We start from the raw sequence: 20,477 nt of genomic DNA, 5'->3' as shown, positions 1-20,477 counted from the left end.
CTCCCCGTGTGTTATTAAAAAGGTCTTTCAGTGACAGACTCCTTCACCTGCGGTGTGTGAAAGAGAGATACCACAGCTCCTCCTGCTGCTGGAACACTCTATCAACAGATAATAAAGATCATCTGACCTAATGTGGAGAAATATCACTTCATTACCACGGATGGAATAGAAATAAACAGGAATATATGATACATATTGAGTTAATTGTTGGAGTTATGGAGAAGGTTGTAGGGACCTGCCGTTTCTGGTGGCAGAGACAGTCACCTCATGAACTCAGTAACATGATCCTTGACTCTGGACTCAGCTCCTCATTGGCTACAGTAACAATTCACACCTAGGTGTGAAATTCAGCCAGAACAAAACCAGAGGAATTTCTTTGTTCCTCCTCTTTCTGCTCTTTGCTCTTCACCTCCTGACCCAAGCTGACCAGCTGCTGGAGGTGAGCCACAGCTCTTTCTACTCATTCTCCTCAACAAGCTGACCTGTTTGAGGTGAGATGCTGCGCTCCAGACCGGAAGCAGCTCTGCTCTCTGATTCTATGTTCTGTTAGGAAACAGTCATAGCAACATAAGGAACCAAAAGGTGGAAGACGCGAGCGCCTGCCTTCTCACAGTTAGCACCAAGCTAACCAATCTGCACAGCAAAGACGACATCTTTGATTAGGAACCACAACTTCAACACATGGAATTACAAACCCTGTTCTTCCATGGATCGGTAACGTACTGGGCTTACCGTAGCATTAGCAATTGCATATGGCTGAGCAAGACTGTCCAACTTTGATTTCTAGAAAGTACTTGTATTGATTTGGTTTAATGTTATTCATTGAGTTTGACGGTGGTGATTTATCTGTATTTGATATTTGGGTATCTGGCTTCGCCATATCTGATGTGTTTAGTTTATGCTTCACATAGACAAGGTCTTGCATGCAAACTAACCATCTTTTCTAACCCACTGCATATCTAACACACATTAAGATCACATACTGAAAATGTGAATTAGTTAAACATAAACATACAGCTTCAGATAATCTTAACCCCACATCACCCCCCTCTCTGTCCTTCTTCTCAGAAGAACAAAGAGGTCATGTGATGACATGCTGGCGGCCATCTTTGATTCCGCCATCTTTGTAGTTTTACAGTGCTCGTCATTTTGTTTGTAGGCCATACAGACATTTTGAGACAAGAACCCATCTTGTTCCCCCCCCCCCCCCCCTCTCTCTCTCTCTCACACACACACACACACACACACTGTCTTGTAAATAAATGTTTGTGGAATATACATGCTGGTCTCTTTAATGTTGCACAAGAGTGAATAATGCCAACCTCTGCTATGTCAAGAACTCCGATATCCTTCAACCGTTACTATCTATTTGGTTATAGTTATTAATTTAATTATTAATCAACGTTCCAAATTGATAGTTTAGCATATTTAATGAGACTATATTAACGTTTTGGTCATTGGTCCCTGATTCTAGGGTGGTGCCCCGTTTATTATTAATGTTTATTGATAATCTTTATTAATATTAATAATTCTATTATTATTTATTAATTAATTTGCTAATAACCAAAACCTACTAAGTAGAATCCCTATAAGGTGTAGGATCATATACTTCTTCCAACTTCTCTTCGGACATGTAATATTTATTTATGTTGATTATTTGTTAATTGGTTGTTTACTGTTCATTTTATTAGTTATTCTTGTTTTGTTTTTTACTGAGGTATTTGTTACGTGTTCAAAATAAATAATTAATTAAAAATAAAGTGAAACGAAATGGTTGTCACTGTCCACTCATATTAAACACAAATCCCAATTAGTGTATGAGCATATGAAAATAATATGCAAGATCAGCATATAGTTTGTTATTATGAACGGCCGAATGGTGTGTTGCTTTAAATGCTACAGCTGCAAGGAATCGTGGGATGTTATTCTCTCGTTTCCTTTGGTAAAGGATGCTCCAGTGTATCCTCTGCTAAAGGAGATAATAAAGGAAGCATTGAAGCTCCTTTCCTTAACTTTTGGTGAATTTGAATGGCTCTTATCACGGCTGCTACTGAAGTACTGAGAGGGTCATTTCACTCCGTTAAGAACCTTCCTGAGCAAAAAGGACTATTCGAACGCAGCCCTGCTCTCAGGAATGAACGGGCCAACGCCTCCAACGCTGTATCCAGTTCCCTTAGTACATCCATGGTTATCACTCCCAGGGCGTCAAATATAGAGGCTTTGTCACGGCCATCGACGTCCGGTATCGCTGCACAAGGCACCCTTTAATACTGGTATGAAACGCACCAGGCGCTCCATTAATGTGAACCCATCCACAGCAACAGTAACCGCTCTGAGAAAGTGCTCCGGCAGTGTGGTGACGTAGTTTAAAGAGCAAAAAGACACAGAGCGGGTGCAGATTGGCCTTACAGGTTAATGCACTGTTCTGTAGTGCTGTTTGGTATTTTCTCTGTAGTAGTGGTAAAAACACAGCTAAGTATGTTTATTAAAAAAGTGTGAATCATCCATTCATTCAGTTATGTCATTGATTCTGGTTGTTGGCTTGACTGGACCCGCTTGACCTACTGAGCCACCCAGGTTGAGCTACTGGAGCCGACCGGAGGGGAAGCAGTGGTCGACCAATCAGAGATAGAGAAAGGTTTGGTTCAGAAAATAACCTGCACAGAAAGAGGAAGTCCTCGCCTACATAGAGAGCTGTATTTCATTCTCCGACAGTCAGCAGCAAAACAACATGGGGGTCACCGCTCTGTGCTTCAGACTGTGTGAGTACTGACCTTATTTATTCTTTATCTACCTTTTACATCCTGTATATCCAACCGTCTGTCTGATATTCAACTTTGCTCCTTTGCTCACCCAGTGATGCTTGAATTCACTCTGCTGAACAGTTATACTCTGAAAAGTGGTGAGTAACAAATAGAAACTCCTAAAGATACTAAACCTTTTGCATCATTCTGTCTATCTAAGTCTGTATTTGTCTCTATGCTGTGATTTAAGTTCCTACGGTTATGTTTAATATTTTTGGAGAGGTTGAGTTTAATGAATTAATCTCCATGTCACTAGCAAATACCAGAATACATTTTGCAAAAAAAAATCCCATTTTAATCTGTCACAAGGTGTAGACAGCTACTGTACAGTGGTTTTGTTGATTTGTTTCCTATGTCATAGTTCTGAACGTTTCTTTTGGACACTATAATTTCTTTCCCGGTTTCAGATGCAGCTTTTCTTCGTGTCACTCCAGACAGACAGCAACACTTCGAACACAACTCTGTTACTTTTGACTGTAAGGGATCTGATGGCTCGACTCATTTGAGAGTGATCAGGAATAACCAGGAATCTGATGTAAAATGTGATACTAAGACGCCAACAGGGTCCTGCACCATTGAGAGAGTTTATCGATCAGATGGTGGAGAGTTCTGGTGTGAGACTGAAGGAGGAGAGAGGAGCAACAGTGTCAACATCTCCGTCACCGGTAGGTTTATAGCATCTCCAAAATCCACTGCATATCTATTTTAACCTGTCATTCAACTGATGATATGCATTGTTCTCAGATCAGATCAAGACAATCAGGTTTACCACGTGTTACCTGGAATTATTGAAGAAAACGTTTCCGTTTTCCTCTCACGCCTCCACGGTGAACGGAGAATCAAAAACCGGAGGAGAGTCTTGATGAATTGAAGTAAATGAGGGTCATTTACAAACTCTCACACAACTTGTGCAGAATAATCCAAGTCTCACTTATCCGGTCGTATGCTCACTACTTCATAAAACACATGCATCTTCACTAAAACCTGACTATTCAAAACACTATACGGCCAATATACTTCAGGCGAGTAGTGAGCATACGAATGGATCTTGGATTATTCTGCACAAGTTGTGTCAGAGTTAGTAAACTGATGTTTTCATGTAGTTCTGCTGTTGTTAAACACGGCCCCTCATTTACTTCAATTCATCAAGACTTTTCTCCGTTTTTTGTTTCCCTGTTCACCGAGGAGGCGTGAGAGGAGAGCAAAGGTTTCTTCAATAATTCAAGGTAACACGGGGTGAGTCATTGATATACAAATGGTCATTTCATGGGTGAAGTATTCCTTTAATACTTTTTATTCAATGTATATTTTTACAGAATCTTGCTAAATGTATAGGCAAATGTAAAAACGTGCAGTCACAAACTGATCAACAAATCATTTTTCTATTTTTAGTTTCTAATTAAAGTTCCTAAAGTATGTGTTTTGTCTATGTCTACGGTGAAATCTAAAATGTCTTTAAACATGACACAATCACTGCTAAACTATGGTACAGATGTGTCTGAGGACTTTGTCTGGGATGCCTTCCTCTCTGCCTGGAAGCACACTAGGAGTAGTAATACTTATAAATCCCCAAACTAATCTGTAACTTTAACCTAAACCAACCAGCTCGTGGGGCCCTTCATGGCTTCTATTATTACGGCTATCTGTCACATTGTTAAATTACTGCTTACTTGATTCAATCAGCGTTCTATTGTGAGTAATTCTAGTTGTGAGTTTGTACATAAAACTAACATTTAACTGACATGTTGCTCAGCTGGAGATGTGATCCTGGAGATTCCTGCTCTTCCTGTGACGGAGGGAGACGATGTGACTCTGAGCTGCAGAAGTAAGACGACTCCGTCCTCCAACCTCCCGGCTGGTTTCTACAAAGGTGGACAACCCGTGCAGAGCAGTTCAGCCAGGGAGATGACCATCCACAATGTTTCCAAGTCTGATGAAGGCGTCTACGACTGCCGCATCTCTGGAGTTGGAGATTCACCAGGAAGCTGGCTGGCTGTCAGAGGTCAGACAGAACAGTGTTACAAAACAACATATAGACGAGTTGTATATGAGCAAATTGATGTCACCTCTACTTTGACAAATGTAGTTGTTTGAAGCTTAATATAAATTCAGTATGGCTGTTTTTTAAAGGAATGTGCCTGCCAGTGTCGTAAACATTGTGATCATTGTGATGTGATGTTATCAATATTTATATTTTGCAACTTTTTCATGTTTAAAAAAATATACATTTACACCTAAAGTTCCATACGTAGTGTTATTTGTAATGTTACATCAAATACCGTTTCTCCTACCATCTCTCCAACATCATCTCACGAAGAGCTCCTCTCCGAAAACGACGACTCCGACGACTCCGACGACTCCGACGACTCCGACGACTCCGACGACTCCAACGACTCTCAGCTCCTCATCCTGCTGTCGGTCGTCGTCGTCGTCCCCATTTTAATGGTGGTTCTGATGCTGGTGGTGGTGGGAGTCCTTCATATGAGGATACACAGAGGTACAGAGAAATTAACTTCATCACCGTAATATGATATGTATCAATAACGAACCACTTAAACAAGAAAGCAACCGTGTAAATCACTTCCAAAGGAGCATTAAAGGTCCCATATCGTGCTCATTTTCAGGTTCATACTTGTATTTTGTGTTTCTACTAGAACATGTTTACATGCTGTAATGTTCAAAAATTCTTTATTTTCCTCATATAGTCTGCTGGAATATACCTGTATCCACCCTCTGTCTGAAACGCTTCGTTTTAGTGCATTTCAAGGGAATTGCAACGGAATTGCATTGCTAGGCAACAGTTTGGGTCAATGTTTACTTCCTGTCAGCTGATGTTATTCACATAAAGTGCAACAGGAAATAAACTGGGACACATTTAGAATGTTTACGTTTAAAACTGTGTAATGATCTAAATATATTGTAGATTTGTGACATCACAAATGGACAGAAATCCTGACGGCTTGTTTCAAACGCACAATTTTCTGAATACGGCTGCGTGTATTTCTCCGTATATTGAACGTTTTGATACTTTAACAGTATTTATATATCACTTAAACCTGCTTTATAATATAAAAGACATGAAAATCTCACTTTTTACAATATGGGACCTTTAAAGTCAAATGCCGCCTTCAACAAGCTCAACCCATCAGATGTTTTAGGTTATAAGTTTGAAATTAGAGCCGTGATTGTAAGAAACTCAAAAACTATTGCAAGGCTGCGCTGAAGCAGCCGTTATATTATATATATTATATATATTATATATATATTGTATTGATGGTTACTAAACAGTTCAAAACAGACATATAAACAAGTAATTTCCTGTGTATCAAATTATGTTTCCCAGAAAGAGCTACAGTCTAGTTTAACTATACAATAATCTAATGTTGTGGGGAAAAACAACCGAACTAACCAACAAATGTACTGAGCTATATCCTGTCTTCCTTTATATCTATTTTATATTATATTTTATTTGTGTTTGTAGTATTCTTTAATATTTAACAGTTTTACACAGTTGACGATGTTACACTAACTGTACAACGCATCAGTGTGAATCAAGTCGGTTGATAAATATTTTACACTTTTTGAAATATCAAACTTTAAATGTATTTTCTGTGTTTCTGTTGATGTTAATATATTTCTGCTTTTCTATCTGTCAGTTTCCTCAAATACGCCAACAGCAGCGTCACGCTCAGACGAGGACAATCAAAATGGTGAGGACTGTAGCTGTTTATAACAACTTTGTAAGCTTTTTAACTTAATGACTAAAGAATTAAAACTAAATGTGTTTTCTGTGTCAGTCAATGGAGAGGACGCTGCAGAGGATCTGGACGACGTGACGTATTCAGTCGTCGTCACAAAACCCAGAAAAAACAAAGGTAACCTGGTGTAAGGAACACAGCAAGACTTTAATGGATTACTTATATATTTATTTATTTTTTATCATTGGTACATTTGATAAGCACATGTACACTTTGAGAGACACAGGGTATATATCATCTTTAAGAAGGTTAACCACAGAGAAAATGAAAATAACGAGAAGAGTTCCTGTTCCTCATGTTGGAGGTGACAGTTGAGGTGTCGGTTGAGACAGCAACACCATGTGGTTTATTTTTAAATTTTCTCAGCATGTGGCTCACTGGGTGTTTTGTTTAAGACGCTGCAGATGCTGCTGATAATTTGAGCCTCCATCTCGAGTCCAACAACAGCAGAAAACCACAAACTGATGAATGTGAGGAGCTCTTTTCACCCCTTCAGTCTATTAACAGTATTTATAATTAACTGTGTGTCTCTTGCTTTCTGATGTTTCTCTCCTTCAGATGATGACGACGATGAATCCTCACTTCAACCTGTTTACTCTACTTTGATGATGAGTAAAACTCCACATGATCTCCAACAGGGTTCGTTTGTTATTCACATGCAGGTGGACAATTTCACATATTTTCTAAGAAGCTGCTCACACAACACAACTACAGACATTTCAACATCACATCTTTATCTGGTTTAAGGTCCACATGTAAAACTCACCCGGGAGTTAAGGTTGTTTTGACTATTATTGAGTTAAGGTTTTACTGACAATTATTTTGTTTATTTTGTCTTTTATTTTGTTTATGCTGATGATTATTTTGTTTATTTTAACTATTTTTTTGTTTGTTTGACTATTATAAGTTAAGTTTATTTTGACTATTATTTTATTTATGTTGACTATTATTTTGTTTGTGTGACTATTATGAGTTAAGATTATTCTGACTATTTTGACTTATGTTGACTAATACTTTATTTATTTTGACTATTATTTTATTTATTTAGATTATTTTGTTTATTTTGACTGTTGCTGTTTTTTTTTACCATTTGACTATCATATGAATTAAGAATATTTTTTATTATTTATTTATATCATTCTGTTAAAAAAAAAATATGTTCAGATTTATTGTGTATTAACATGAATTATACTTGTTTCTAAAGCAGAATCCGGATTATTAAACTCTGCAGCGACTCCGAGGTCCACAGCAGCCGAACACTCAGAGCAGGATCTTCTCTACGCTCCGGTCCTGAAGGTAATGACACTCACAGCAGCAACTTCCTCTTAATCTCACTAATCACTCTTTTATAAGTGATGTTGAACTCTCCACACTACAGCTGTATGTATGCTCCTTTAAATGTCAAAATAATCAGCCAAGAACACAAAATGTATTAGTTACGGTGTGGTACAGGACACTGGTCCAGACTTTAGTTGAGAGAGATGAGGGAGTTAAAAACTAGGGTTGATCCGCTGCAGCGTTGATGAGTAGACGAGTTGCAGGTGTGCAGCTTGTAACAGGTGAATCAGCTCTGCAGCAATCAGAGAGACAGGAGACACCAGACCGTGATCTCCGTTTTATAGTCCCGCTCACAGCTGAATGAAGCTCCCCTCTTTAAGATGTAGTGTATAAATACAGCGGTGAGCTTTTGGACCAACTTCCCTCTCTCCGATGGAAACTGTCTTAACGTTTCGTAACCATGGTTTCACATCAAGCGGCAACTGTTATACAAAACGCTAATAATTAATAAGCTAAATAAGAAACCGTGTGGGGAGAGAGGTGGCAGGTGTATTGCCAAGATTATTTTTACATACAAGGAATCTGGTGTTTTGGTGCATAAACAAGAATCATAGAATAGAAAATTACAATATATATAGAGATATATACATATATCTCTATATATAGAGATATATATTGTAATTTTCTATTCTGTGATTCTTGTTTATGCACCATTCTTGTTTATATCTATATATATATATTTATATATATATATATATATATGTTTAAAATGAAAGCTTGGCAAGAATATGCAAAGATATATTCTAGGGGATGTGCCAAGGTTCACAGTATTAAGAATAAAAACAGTTTGCAATATACAGAGAAACTAAATATAAAACTGACTCACGTGCTCCATTGGTGGCATGGAGAGCTGGAGACACAAAAAGAAACGGTCGTGACAATATTAGTGTTAATCAGTAAATGTTGTCTTCCATAGAAGAGATGAAGGTTTGCAGGACACCGAGGCCTTGAAGACGCCGACCTGGAGTGACGACATCTCTAGTCAACTGAATGACTTGAGGCTGAGCTCTACAATTTCTTTTATTTGCTAAACTGTTGAAACACACATCTGTGGTTTCACTTACTTCACTCAGTGACCCAGTTAGAGGCCACATAGAGCAGAGACAGCTGACTGAAGAAGACTCCGTGTTAATGTGTGAAAGAGAAGAAGAAACATTAATAATGTTGAATGTGAGGCTTTGTGTTCAATTTATTTGTGTTTTTTTTTTAACTCAGCAACAAAAGCATGTTATCCAATAATCATCCAGCAGCTACATGAAACCTTTCATATCTCAACATGTTGTATTTGTGTCTTCTGTTCACTCTGTAACAAAACACAAGTCATTAACTTATAAATATAGCTACACTTTCCATTTACACTTGCACTTTGTGAAGCTTTAAACTGAATTCAAAACAAAAGATGGCAGATTTTGTATATTAGAAATAAAGAGAGTATAGTGTTTGTGCATTTATTAGTCCTGTTTTAACTGTTCATCTGGACGATGTGATCAGTCAGTACAGCAGCAACAGTTTACTTTTATTGCGGTGTAACAGTGAAACCTCGTCGTTCTATCTGCTCTGTTCACACGTCTGTTTATCAGAAGCAGCTTTTTCATGCCCTCACTGTGGTCGACCACCAGCATGATGCTGTCACATCAGTCCGACTTGAAGCCACACTGATGCATTTATTTGGTCTTTATAATAGAGTCGGGGAGTCTTCTTCTAAATTGGCCCACTTTTTACTTTCTAAAAGTAAACTTTTAAGTGTACTTTAAGTGTAAGAACAGTCAACTTTGAGTAGACAACTAGTTTACATCTGAGTTGTATTTTGTACTGCAACTACACTATGAACTAAACAAGTGAATAGGTATATGGTTAGTTTAATAGTTATATTAAACTTGTAGCCCACTTTTTAGTTTATGAAAGTACAAGTAATATTGACATATTACCCTGTCCTATTGGAAATGTATGCCAAAATGTCAGTACGTCAGTTAGACTGACAGCTATGTAGATATTAGTATTTATCATATTGAAAAACCTCCTGTTTCAGACTAAAAGAGCTATCATAAATCATATTATATCATACAGTATAAGAGCATGCAGGTTAAAATAATAATAATAAAACAATAATAACATGACAGGCAGTGTTGTATTTAGGTTTTATTGAAGCTCTCACACACTGGTAACTCATCACCAGTATGGATAATAACTCTCACTCTGCCTTCTGCTGTAAAACCAAACACCATCATCATCTGTCTCATCAACACGTCTCTTCTTCCATAGAGAACTGTTATTGCTCAAATATTCTGAAACACTTTATTAATCAGAATTATTTTGAACTTGCTGAGAATATGGACACAGCTCTCTGAATGTGTTTGATCCCATTTACATGTGATAACAATCAGACAATAAACACAACGGAGAAGAGAATTAATGAAGCTTATGGAAGGAATGCAGGGAGGCTGTGAAAGACGAAGCAACAATTAAAGGAGGAGAGAAGAAGACCTTATCTTTAAGTAGCAACAAAGAGAGTTTAACACCAGCGATCAACACAGTAGTAGAGATAATGCTCTGAAAGAGAGTGATGGAGAGAACTGGGGTTGATATACTGCAGTGTTGATGAGTAGATTGATTAAAGGTGTGCAGCGTTTGACAGGTGATAACATATATCCTGAGTATATCTATCTCCCCGATCCTCAGAAACTGACTTATTCATGTGGGGAGAAAAATCAATATGCAACATTAGCTGCTAAACATGATGACTGTTGTCGTATATTAAGACACAACACAAGCTCTGAACATGTTTCTGATTGATTACATATATAAATGAGTGTGTTTAAAGTGTGTTTGTTATATTGTCGTTATCTATTTAGTTGTCTTGTGTGAAATATAATTATTCAATAAGAACTGCAGGACAGACGGAGATCTTTGGGTTTATTTCATAAAGGACATACAGTATCATCACACTGATGCAACATATTACAAACTGGTAATAAAAAGACAATTTAGAAGTTTAACATGATGCTGAAAAGATAAATAAAAAAGCTCTAAATGACATTTCTTGTTGTCAGTGCAGTCACAGCCTCCTCCACAACATCTTTATTTACAATGAACTCAGACCATGAAACATCATTACATCCTAAATTATGAATACAAAACATCATGCACTCTTAGTTTTCAACAATAATTAAAGCAACTGGCTGCATTTGGTTTGAAAGGCAGCTGGAATACTATGTGTTTCCTCTACAAGCAGACAACGTATATTATAATTAGGGATGTCAATCGATTAAAATATTTAATCACGATTAATCGCATGATTTTACATAGTTAATCATAAATTAATCACGCATTTTGATCTGTTCTAAATGTACCTTAAAGGGAGAATTATCAAGTATTTAATACTCTTATCAACATGGGAGTGGACAAATATGCTGCTTTATGCAAATGTATGTATATATTATTATTAGAAATCAATTAACAACATAAAACAATGACAGATATTGATCCAGAAACCCTCACAGGTACTGCATTTAGCATAAAACAATATGCTCCAATCATAACATGGCAAACTGCAGCCCAACAGGCAACAACAGCTGTCAGTGTGTCAGTGTGCTGACTTGACTATGACTTGCCCCAAACTGCATGTGATTATCATAAAGTGGGCATGTCTGTAAAGGGGAGACTCGTGGGTACCCATAGAACCCATTTACATTCACTGATCTGGAGGTCAGAGGTCAAGGGACCCCTTTGAAAATGGACATGACAGCTTTTCCTCAACAAAATGTGGCCCCACTTTGGAGCGTTATTTAGTGTCCTTCCCGACAAGTTAGTTTAACATGGTTGGTACCGATTGATTCATTAGGTTTGCTAGAGCCTCTGAAAGACAGTGAGGTCAGTCTCAGAGGGTTGCTTTTCATGTGTTTCTCCCTCTGTTTTCTCTGTCTCTTCCTCTGTATTCTCCACATCACTGTGTACTTGTGCTGGCGGGGGCTGGTCTGATGTTGTGTTTTCTTTCTGGATGTCATATAAAATTGAATTTTCCCTCAGGGGATCAATAAAGTGCCTTCTTGGGACTGGAATAGGGTTTAGTATAATTTTAGGACACATATTACTGTGCATTTTTGGTTAGTCATTTTCCTCTGTTAGGAAACACTAGGTGAAGGGATGGCTGCCATTAGAGTGTTTTGTTTGATTAGCTTGAGAGTAGTTAAAATAGAGTTGTATTTCTTGTTTATATCTAGTTGTTTGCCAGCACGGCTGTGATTTTAAGTTCTAGTTTGTAGTCGTTTTACTTATTTATTTTGGCGCCATCTGAAGCCCGTTCTTATTTTTATTTTACATATCAACACACTTGCGTTCGCTTTTGTTTGCTGCAACATTGTTTGTGATTGTGTGCAGCCTGTTTTGCATCATTTGATTGTCCAGTGCGTGATCTAACTGAGGAATTACACATGTAATTAGAAAATAACACAGAACGTCTCAAAGTAAGTGTCATCATTATGATTCAGCAGAACAAAAAGTACATCAATAAAAATGTAATCTTTATTACATTTGATCACAGATTAGATTTAATGTGAATAAATAGATTTACTGTCTCACTTCTTTGTGTTTCAGTTATTCTCAGATTTGCTCTCATGTTTAGTTTAATCATGTTTGTCTCAGCAACAAATCAAAGTCACATGGAGAAGATAAAACAATGATTTGGTGAAAAGATGAACCTCAATGTTCTTGGTCATCAGCTCCTTCATTTCTCTCTCAGCTTCCTCTTTCTTCTGCTGCTGATCACAGATCTGTTTGTTAAAGTGGGAGAGAGGAGAGATGAAGTAAATGTTCACATTAACGTCTGGATGAATTCTCATTGTGATCAGCTGGATGATGAAACCTGTTCATACTCAGACAGTTTGACTCAGTTTACTCTGAGTGGATTAATACTGGAAACATAACACTGATTTATCATCTGTTACATCAACAATACTGAATACAGAGATGTGTACATGTTGTTGTTCTATGTTTAGTTTTAGACTCTACAGATGCTGCTGATAATTTGAGCTCCTCAGACACAAACCACATGAGAGAATATATGAATAGAAGAGGTGTTCAAGAGGCTCTGTAGAAACAACAAGAAGCAGCTTAAAGAGTAAATAGTGTGTTGAGTAAATATATCATTAAATATGAAGTCATCTGCTGTGTTGCTGCATCACCTCTTTCTTTAGTCGGTCACAACATAGTAACTGACATTATTATAATGACAATATAATGTAATTCTGAATGGTGAACATGATTAACATTACACCTGCTGGCATGTTAGCATTGTCACTATGAGCATGTTAGCATGTTGACTTCAGCATTCAGCTCAGAGCAGCTGTTCCTCAGTGCAGCCTCACAGAGCAGCTAGCAGACTGTAGACCAGCGGTTCCCAACCTGGAGGTCAAAACCCCCAGAAGAGGTCATGAGATGATTAAGAGGAGGAGAAAGCAGAAAAACACACATTTCTGCTACACAAAATTATGATTATCTTTTTATATTTTCATCTTTTCTGTTGTTGTTGTGAAGTACTGGATCATTTTACCTGATCATCTGATTCTGAACTTGAATCTTCCTTCAAAATAAAATCCACTGAAATTCATTGAGATTGATGATCAGCTTTGTTCGACACAACATCAATTTAGAACAGAGATTAATGTTCACAACCTGCAGCTACATTATTATACTGTTTTACTTCTTTTTTTGTATTTAAGCAAAACATACACAGACTATTCTTATTTGTTTATTTGAGTAGAGAACATGTAAATGAAAAAAGTCATTTCGTCAAGAAAAATTTGTCAGCACAACTTAATTGCAAATCACCAAAGAATGTACAAATATCACTCTGTGAATATAAAATAATATTTTTCTGTATATAGTGTAAGTTATATCTCACAGGACAAATATTAAAAAATGCATACTTTGAAGTAAAGATATTTGATGTAAAAATATATAAATATCAAAAACATGTCTTCATCATTTTTATCTCTTTATTACAGAACATGGAGTAGGGAATTACATATTATTAGTATGAATTGAATTACAAACAATGCACATAGAATTTCAAAGATCTGTGGAGATCTAATATAAATATTCAATCCAGTAAACATACAAATAAAAGTTCCTGAGTGGTATTAGCTCACATGTTGTTATTGATCTGAATTTATTTCATCATTTGTCTTTAACAGTTCATTAATGAAGAGTTGATTTTCAGTACTGAGTCATGTTGTTCTGATGTTTAATGTTTACATCACTATTTACCATTCAGAATCCATTCTGGTGTAACAGACGGTAACATTTTTCCCCTTTCTCATGGAGCAAATAGATAAGATAAGCTAAAAAAAGAAAACGAGTATGACAGCTGGCTAATTAATAACAGCTCAGTTAGTATGAATTGAGTTGATGTCGGACGCCAGTGTCACTGATGAGGGTGAACTTCAGATTGTCTCCAGAGTTCCAGGGTGTCAAGTCCTTCCAAAACAGGTCATACTGCTGAAAACAACCTGGGCCAGCCATCTGTAAAATACAAAGGTCACAGACTTACAAGCAGAATCACTGAATCATTAAAGTTATACGAATATGTTATTATTGTTCTTCTTCTTCTTCTTATTATTATTATTATTATTATTATTATTATTTCCTTTCATTTTTAATGGAACTGAACAACAGTGGTGAAAGAAAGAAGAAATAAAGGATAAATGCAACAACATAAATTGAGAAATCAACAAAGACTCACAGTGATGGTGCGTCTAGAATTGAGTTTGAATGATGACTTAAATGTGTATAAGATGATTTTTTTGTTGACCTCCATTTCTAACCTCCAGCCTCCCAGTCGTTGGTCCTGAAGGAGAGAAATTAGTCAACAGAGGGAGGATGAGACTAAAAGAGACTAATAAATAATGTGTTATAGATGAATCCATTGTGTTTATACAGTAAATTATTGTATGATATTTCTGTCTTCACATGAAAACAAGAGAAAGTGATTCTGGGGTAAACATCAGGTCATTATCTTGGTTTGTCCCATCAGAATATCCCAGGATGCACTTGGTTAACGTACTGCTGTACATATTCTACACACTTATAAAGTACTTATAGTGTTCATACAGACACAAACAGCATTACCTTAGGGGACTTCTTTATGAGATGGATATAATTGCCCTTTTGGTTGACCTCAACGACAATGGGAAGTCCTGTGTTTGAGCTCTGACTGGCTGAGCTGCTCTCGTCCTCCATCTCTTTCTTTACGTTCTCCACTTCTTTCTCAGCATCGTTCATTTTAGTCTTCTCCTCCTGGAGCTGCTTCTCAATCTGGAGGTAAAGAGAGATGAAGAGAGACATTTAGTTTCATTCAGTACTTTATTTAGTCCACATTATATCCTGATGAACTAGTTTCTGATTGGCTGGATGTTGTGATTTGACTCAGGTTTAATACTCAGAGCACATTTAGACTGTCAGGTGTAACAGTCAGTGAACGACCGAACTGATGAGTTCAACATGTAATTAGGAAATAAGTACTTTAAACTTTAAACAATTTAATATTGATCGCTTTTGATCACAGATTAGATTGAATGTGAATAACTTTATATTGTTTCACTTCTTTGTGTTTCAGTTATTTAGTTTCTCAAATTTGTTCTCATGTTTAATTTCAGTTGTTGTGGTTTTATATAAATATCACTTATGAAGATGATTCAAATAACGTGAGATGAAAGCACAGATAAATAATTAAACAGTGATTTAGGTAATAAATGAACCTTGGTCTCCATCTCTTTCTTTAGGTTCTCCACTTCTTTCTCAGCTTCCTCTCTTTTGGTCATCTCCTCCTGGAACAACTTCTGCCACTGGAGGTAAAGAGAGATGAAGAGAGACATTTGGTTTCATTCAGTACTTTATTTAGTCCACATTATATCCTGATGAACTAGTTTCTGATTGGCTGGATGTTGTGATAATGAGCACATAGTTAGTCTCAGGTTTAACCTGTTTACTCTGAACAGATTTATCTAACATGAAATTAGAAAATAAGAACTTTACATTTGATCCCAGATTAGATTGAATGTGAATAAATAGATTTACTGTTTCACTTCTTTGTGTTTCAGTTATTTAGTTTCTCAGATTTTTAGTTTGATCATGTTTGTCTCAGCAACAAATCAAAGTCACATGGAGAAGATAAAACAATGATTTGGTGAAAAGATGAACCTCACCTTGGTCGTCAGCTCCTTCAGTTCTCCATCACGTCTCTGCTGCTCATCACAGAGCTTTTTGTTAAAGTGGGAGAGAGGAGAGATGAAGTAAATGTTCACATTAATGTCTGGATGAATTCTCATTGTGATCAGATGGATGATGTGATGAAACTGGTCTGTGGTCTGCAGCTTTCTAGAGAACTGATCATACAAACAACTAAACACTCAACTCTGCTCTTCATTGGTCCTCAGTAATACACCTGATATAGTTGAGTCACATCACGACTACTCAGAAACACCAGTTAAATTCAGTCTGGTTCGCTGGGAAAACTTACCCAAGTCTGACTACTAGTGGTCAGAAACACTGATGAAATACACTTATCAGATGTATTAATTACCAAATAGACATATTAATCACTTGCTTTGACATAACCTGTAAAGTAGAGCATGGATTTAATTAGTGGAGGTATTTAGCTGGTGGTAAAGTTATAAGTTAGTATGGTAGAAACATCCACTAGTTGAGTTTCAGGTTCAGAGTGGTGCTGTCCCTGTAGACTATCCACTCAGACTAGTTTGGTTGTAACGTTATTCTATCCAGCATCCAGCAGCAGAAGTGAAGTTCAGTCAATGAGCTGCTGTCTGTAAAGACCTGCTGCTGATGACATGCTGGACTCAGTCTGCAGAGAACTAAAGCTCAGAGTGATGTCACTTGTTTATTCAAAGATTATTCATATTGTCCAAATTACACCAGTCTTGTCCCTGCATGTCCTCTGGTCCTGATCGTTACACCCTCCTAGTGTGAAGTAGATTGGACTCTATTATGAAACATGTATTCTAATGTGTCTTTCACCACTTTTTTGCTCCTGAAAATATTTTTGTGAGAATAAACATCTTCATTGTTCTTCATTCTGATGAGAGTTATGTGTGTGTGTGTGTGTGTGTGTGCTTACCTCTCCCTTCAGCTGGCTGATCTCTTCCTTCTTGATCTTCAGTTGATGTTTTGTCTCCTTCAGCTCTTCATTAGTCTTCTTCCACTCTTCATTCGTCTTCTTCATCTGTGCTTCAGCTGCTTGTTGTTTGTCCTCCAGCTAACAGACAGACAGATGAATGTTGATTTCAACTGTTAGTAAATCATAATCAGACACAGATACACAATAAACATATATTCATCTGTTAGTGTTCCTTTTAATGTGAGAAGTGTTTGACCCTGATGTTCAGTATGAGGTCCTGGAGACGCTGGACTCTTTAACTGCTCTAAAAGATACTAAACATTGTTTTATCACCTCGATACTTCATGACTTTTAACTTGAGTTAAATTGCTTATGGACATATTTATGAACTGATCGTTCCAGTAGTCACATTACTTTTACTGTAAAACCTGGTTAAATACAGTGGACTTTCATCTGCTTGATATCTGTGAATAGTGTTTCCATCTCACTCATCTCAGTTAAACACAAAAACCTTGCAATATGTGTTTTTGTTGATTTATTTTCTCTGAACCAATAAACAGCAGTAGAGGGACATTAATCTTGTCAGCACACAATTAAGGAGTGAAAGTGGGAAGAACAAAGTAGGCGTGTCAGTCATCTAAATCCAGAAAGTTAATAATGATCATATTAACCTCTTTTTTCTTTGACTCCAACTCATTCTTCAGTTTCTCCACTTCCCTCTGAGCGTCCTGCCTTCTCTGTGTCTCCTCTAGGAGCTGACTGTGGGTATCAGCCTGGTTTCCCTTCAGCTGGTAGAGAAGAGAGACAAGGAGAAAGACTAGATGAGAGACATGCTCTACTTTCAGCCATGGGAGTGATAATACAACACAATCACACCTAAAAACACAACAATGACATGGCTGGAAACAAATCACTATGTTGATGAGAAGATACAGAAAAGGAGAAAAACAGCCAAAGACATAGTCGAAGGTAAAATGATTAACCATTGAAGTGTTGTCCTGCAGCTCATTTCCCTTCATCTGAACTTCTGTCTCAGCTTGGTGTCTCCTGTGTTGTTCATCCTGGAGCTGAGTAGAGACACATTCCTTCAATAGAATATATTTTAAAGGAACAAGACAACACTAACAGATAAAAAGGCCTGTAAAGATACACATTCATGTACATCAGAAACCCCAGATAAACATGCTCAGTTATAGTTTTTTTTATAATTATTTCAAAACCATAATGTTTTAATTCTGAAAGATAAACCTTTATTGGAGAATACAAACACTAACCTCCCTGTTCTTAGTCTGCAGCTCCTCCTCCAGGATCTGAACTCTGTTCTCAGCTTCGTGTCTCCTCTGCTGCTCATCCTGGAGCTTCTGTCTGGAGACAATCTGCCACTTAAACTGAAAGAGAGAGAGGAGACAGAGATTAGAGACAAGATGAGAGACATGTCTCTTATTAGGGAATGTGATTATAAATATTAAGTTTATCTCATGGTCTGATTTTTGTGAATTTTTCATTTTCAGTAGAGTTGAGATCACTCAGCTGTTCCTGTTAGAAACTCTGCAGTTCAACAGTTTGACCAGAAAAACACATGATATAAAAACTACCACTTACCCCAGAGGAGGAAGAACGGACTGGAGCGGCTCGGCTTCTTTCCAACTGGGGACAAATGGAGAGTTTAAGAGAAAATGTGACAACCGTCATTACAAAAGACTTGACTTGACTTGGTTAGAGTCCTGTGTTTGTTGGACCCTCCAACCTCCCCACCCGCCCAACATAAGTGGTCCTTCTAACTTTATATTCTACGTAACTAGCTCTGAAGTTAGACTTCCGTCACGACACAACATGCTACAAACTCCACGTTACAACCGTCACTACAAAACACTGCTCCTTCATGCATGATATATTAGTAGGTACAGCAAAATACAGGTAGAGAGATGAACCTCCATGTTGTTGGACTCCATCAGGGTCTGCAGGTTGGTCTCCATCCTCTGAATCTGATCCTGGAGCTGCTGGACTTCAGCTTCTTTTTCTTTAAACTGGGAGGAAAGAGAAGATGAGAGACAATATATATAGATATAGATATATTAAACTTAGATGGAGAAGCCAAAAAAAGAAAACATATTTTGAGAAAAAGATATAAACCTCCTGAATGTTGGTGTCTGATTCCTTCTGTTGTTTCTCCAACTTCTCCTTCAGTGTCTCCACTTCTTCCTTCTTCTGATGTTCTTCGTTGCTGAATCTCTGGATCATATTAAGACATGTGACTGAACATCGTATACAATCACCCATTAACCCCAATCATCTGATTTCTGCTGAATAACCAGTGAGAAAGCTCAGCTCTCTATATAAATTATTATAAATTCTGCATTTCAGCAGCATGTGGGATGTAAGACATGTTTCCCCCTCAGTATACAGTATATAATGTACAAGTTCTGAACCTCTTTCGGGGCTGCACAGTTTTATCTGTTTATGAATCCAATCTGATTTTCTCTGTGTTTGATATATATATATATAAATACTGTATATGATATAAATGTATTGTATAAATTGTACCTTTATGATAACCACTTACCAAAGGTAATGAAAAGCCTCTACGGGTTTTTCTAGTTCTCTCCAGCTGGAAGGAGGAGGACATGAAGAGACACATGAGAACCACATTAAATCATGAGAGTAATGATTCAACCTGATGGTTCAGTTACACTGAGTACAATATGAACAAGTAGCTTCATATTCAGTCAAGTGGATCTCAGTAAACACTTTGATCATCTAGTGTTCCTCAAACAGCAGAAATGTTGAGTTGAGAGTCTGTCTGCAGGTTAGAGGCTCAGAGGAGAGAACTCATTCAACCTGATCTATCTCTGTCTCTATTGATTCTGTATTAATAATAGAGAGATGAAGATGAAGACATGAACCTCTTTGTTCTTCTTCTCCAGCTCTTCCTTCAGGCTCTGCAGCTCCTTCTCGTTCCTCTTCTTCTCTTCATGGAGCTGCTGCAGCTCAGATCCTTTAGTTTCTCTCTGGAAGGACAGAGACAAGGTGGAGAGACAATGAGAGATATGTTGAATTATTAGTTATTCATTTATTTAGATCTGGTTGTAACCTGCACAAACTACTGTAGGTTTGATCTACACTATGGATGATATATATAATGTGACTTCAAACTGAAATCAATGTGTTATATTATTAAAGTGAAGATGAACCTCGTTCTTCTTGGTCTGCAGCTCCTCTTTCAGGGTCTGAACCTCCTTCTGCTGCTCCTCCTGGAGCTGCTGCTCAGATCTCTTCTTCTTAAACTGAGAGGAGAGATGATGAACAGAGACATGATTTTATAATATCAGTGAAGATACCACACAACATGTTTTCTTGCATTTCTGGCTCATCTCTGTTATTTCTGTATTTTAGTCTCCTCTAACGTTTGCTCACATCTTCATCTCTTTGTCTGAATCGTGCCTCTTC

General features: G+C 37.3%; 3 protein-coding genes and 1 long non-coding RNA gene across 4 annotated transcripts in view; 1 reads left to right on the top strand and 3 right to left on the bottom strand.

Moving 5' to 3' along the window:
• LOC119481826 (golgin subfamily A member 6-like protein 6) overlaps positions 1-20,477 on the bottom strand; it is an 83,187-nt gene that overhangs the window by 17,214 nt on the left and 45,496 nt on the right. Inside the window, exons 19-21 of the mRNA XM_037759079.1 lie at positions 17,031-17,168; positions 16,102-16,155; positions 15,655-15,741 (exon numbers count right to left, since the gene is read on the bottom strand). Coding sequence (XP_037615007.1) covers positions 15,655-15,741; positions 16,102-16,155; positions 17,031-17,168 — 279 coding nt within the window. The remainder of the gene's footprint in view (positions 1-15,654; positions 15,742-16,101; positions 16,156-17,030; positions 17,169-20,477) is intronic.
• LOC119481866 (butyrophilin subfamily 3 member A2-like) overlaps positions 1-20,477 on the bottom strand; it is a 54,934-nt gene that overhangs the window by 12,611 nt on the left and 21,846 nt on the right. The window lies entirely within an intron of this gene.
• Positions 6,636-9,538, top strand: LOC119481920. Its single transcript, XR_005205311.1, has 4 exons — positions 6,636-6,679; positions 7,121-7,201; positions 7,770-7,858; positions 8,817-9,538. It is a non-coding gene; the product is annotated as an uncharacterized LOC119481920 (long non-coding RNA).
• The window catches only part of LOC119481829 (butyrophilin subfamily 1 member A1-like), a 69,045-nt gene continuing 67,773 nt past the window's right edge, over positions 19,206-20,477 (bottom strand). Inside the window, exons 8-9 of the mRNA XM_037759084.1 lie at positions 20,222-20,314; positions 19,206-20,038 (exon numbers count right to left, since the gene is read on the bottom strand). Coding sequence (XP_037615012.1) covers positions 19,886-20,038; positions 20,222-20,314 — 246 coding nt within the window. The 3' untranslated portion in view covers positions 19,206-19,885. The remainder of the gene's footprint in view (positions 20,039-20,221; positions 20,315-20,477) is intronic.

The sequence above is a fragment of the Sebastes umbrosus genome, chromosome 22, assembly GCF_015220745.1.
Source record: "Sebastes umbrosus isolate fSebUmb1 chromosome 22, fSebUmb1.pri, whole genome shotgun sequence".
Taxonomy (NCBI): domain Eukaryota; kingdom Metazoa; phylum Chordata; class Actinopteri; order Perciformes; family Sebastidae; genus Sebastes; species Sebastes umbrosus.
Note: the sequence above shows the minus strand (reverse complement) of the source record. Positions and strands in the feature narration are given on the sequence as shown.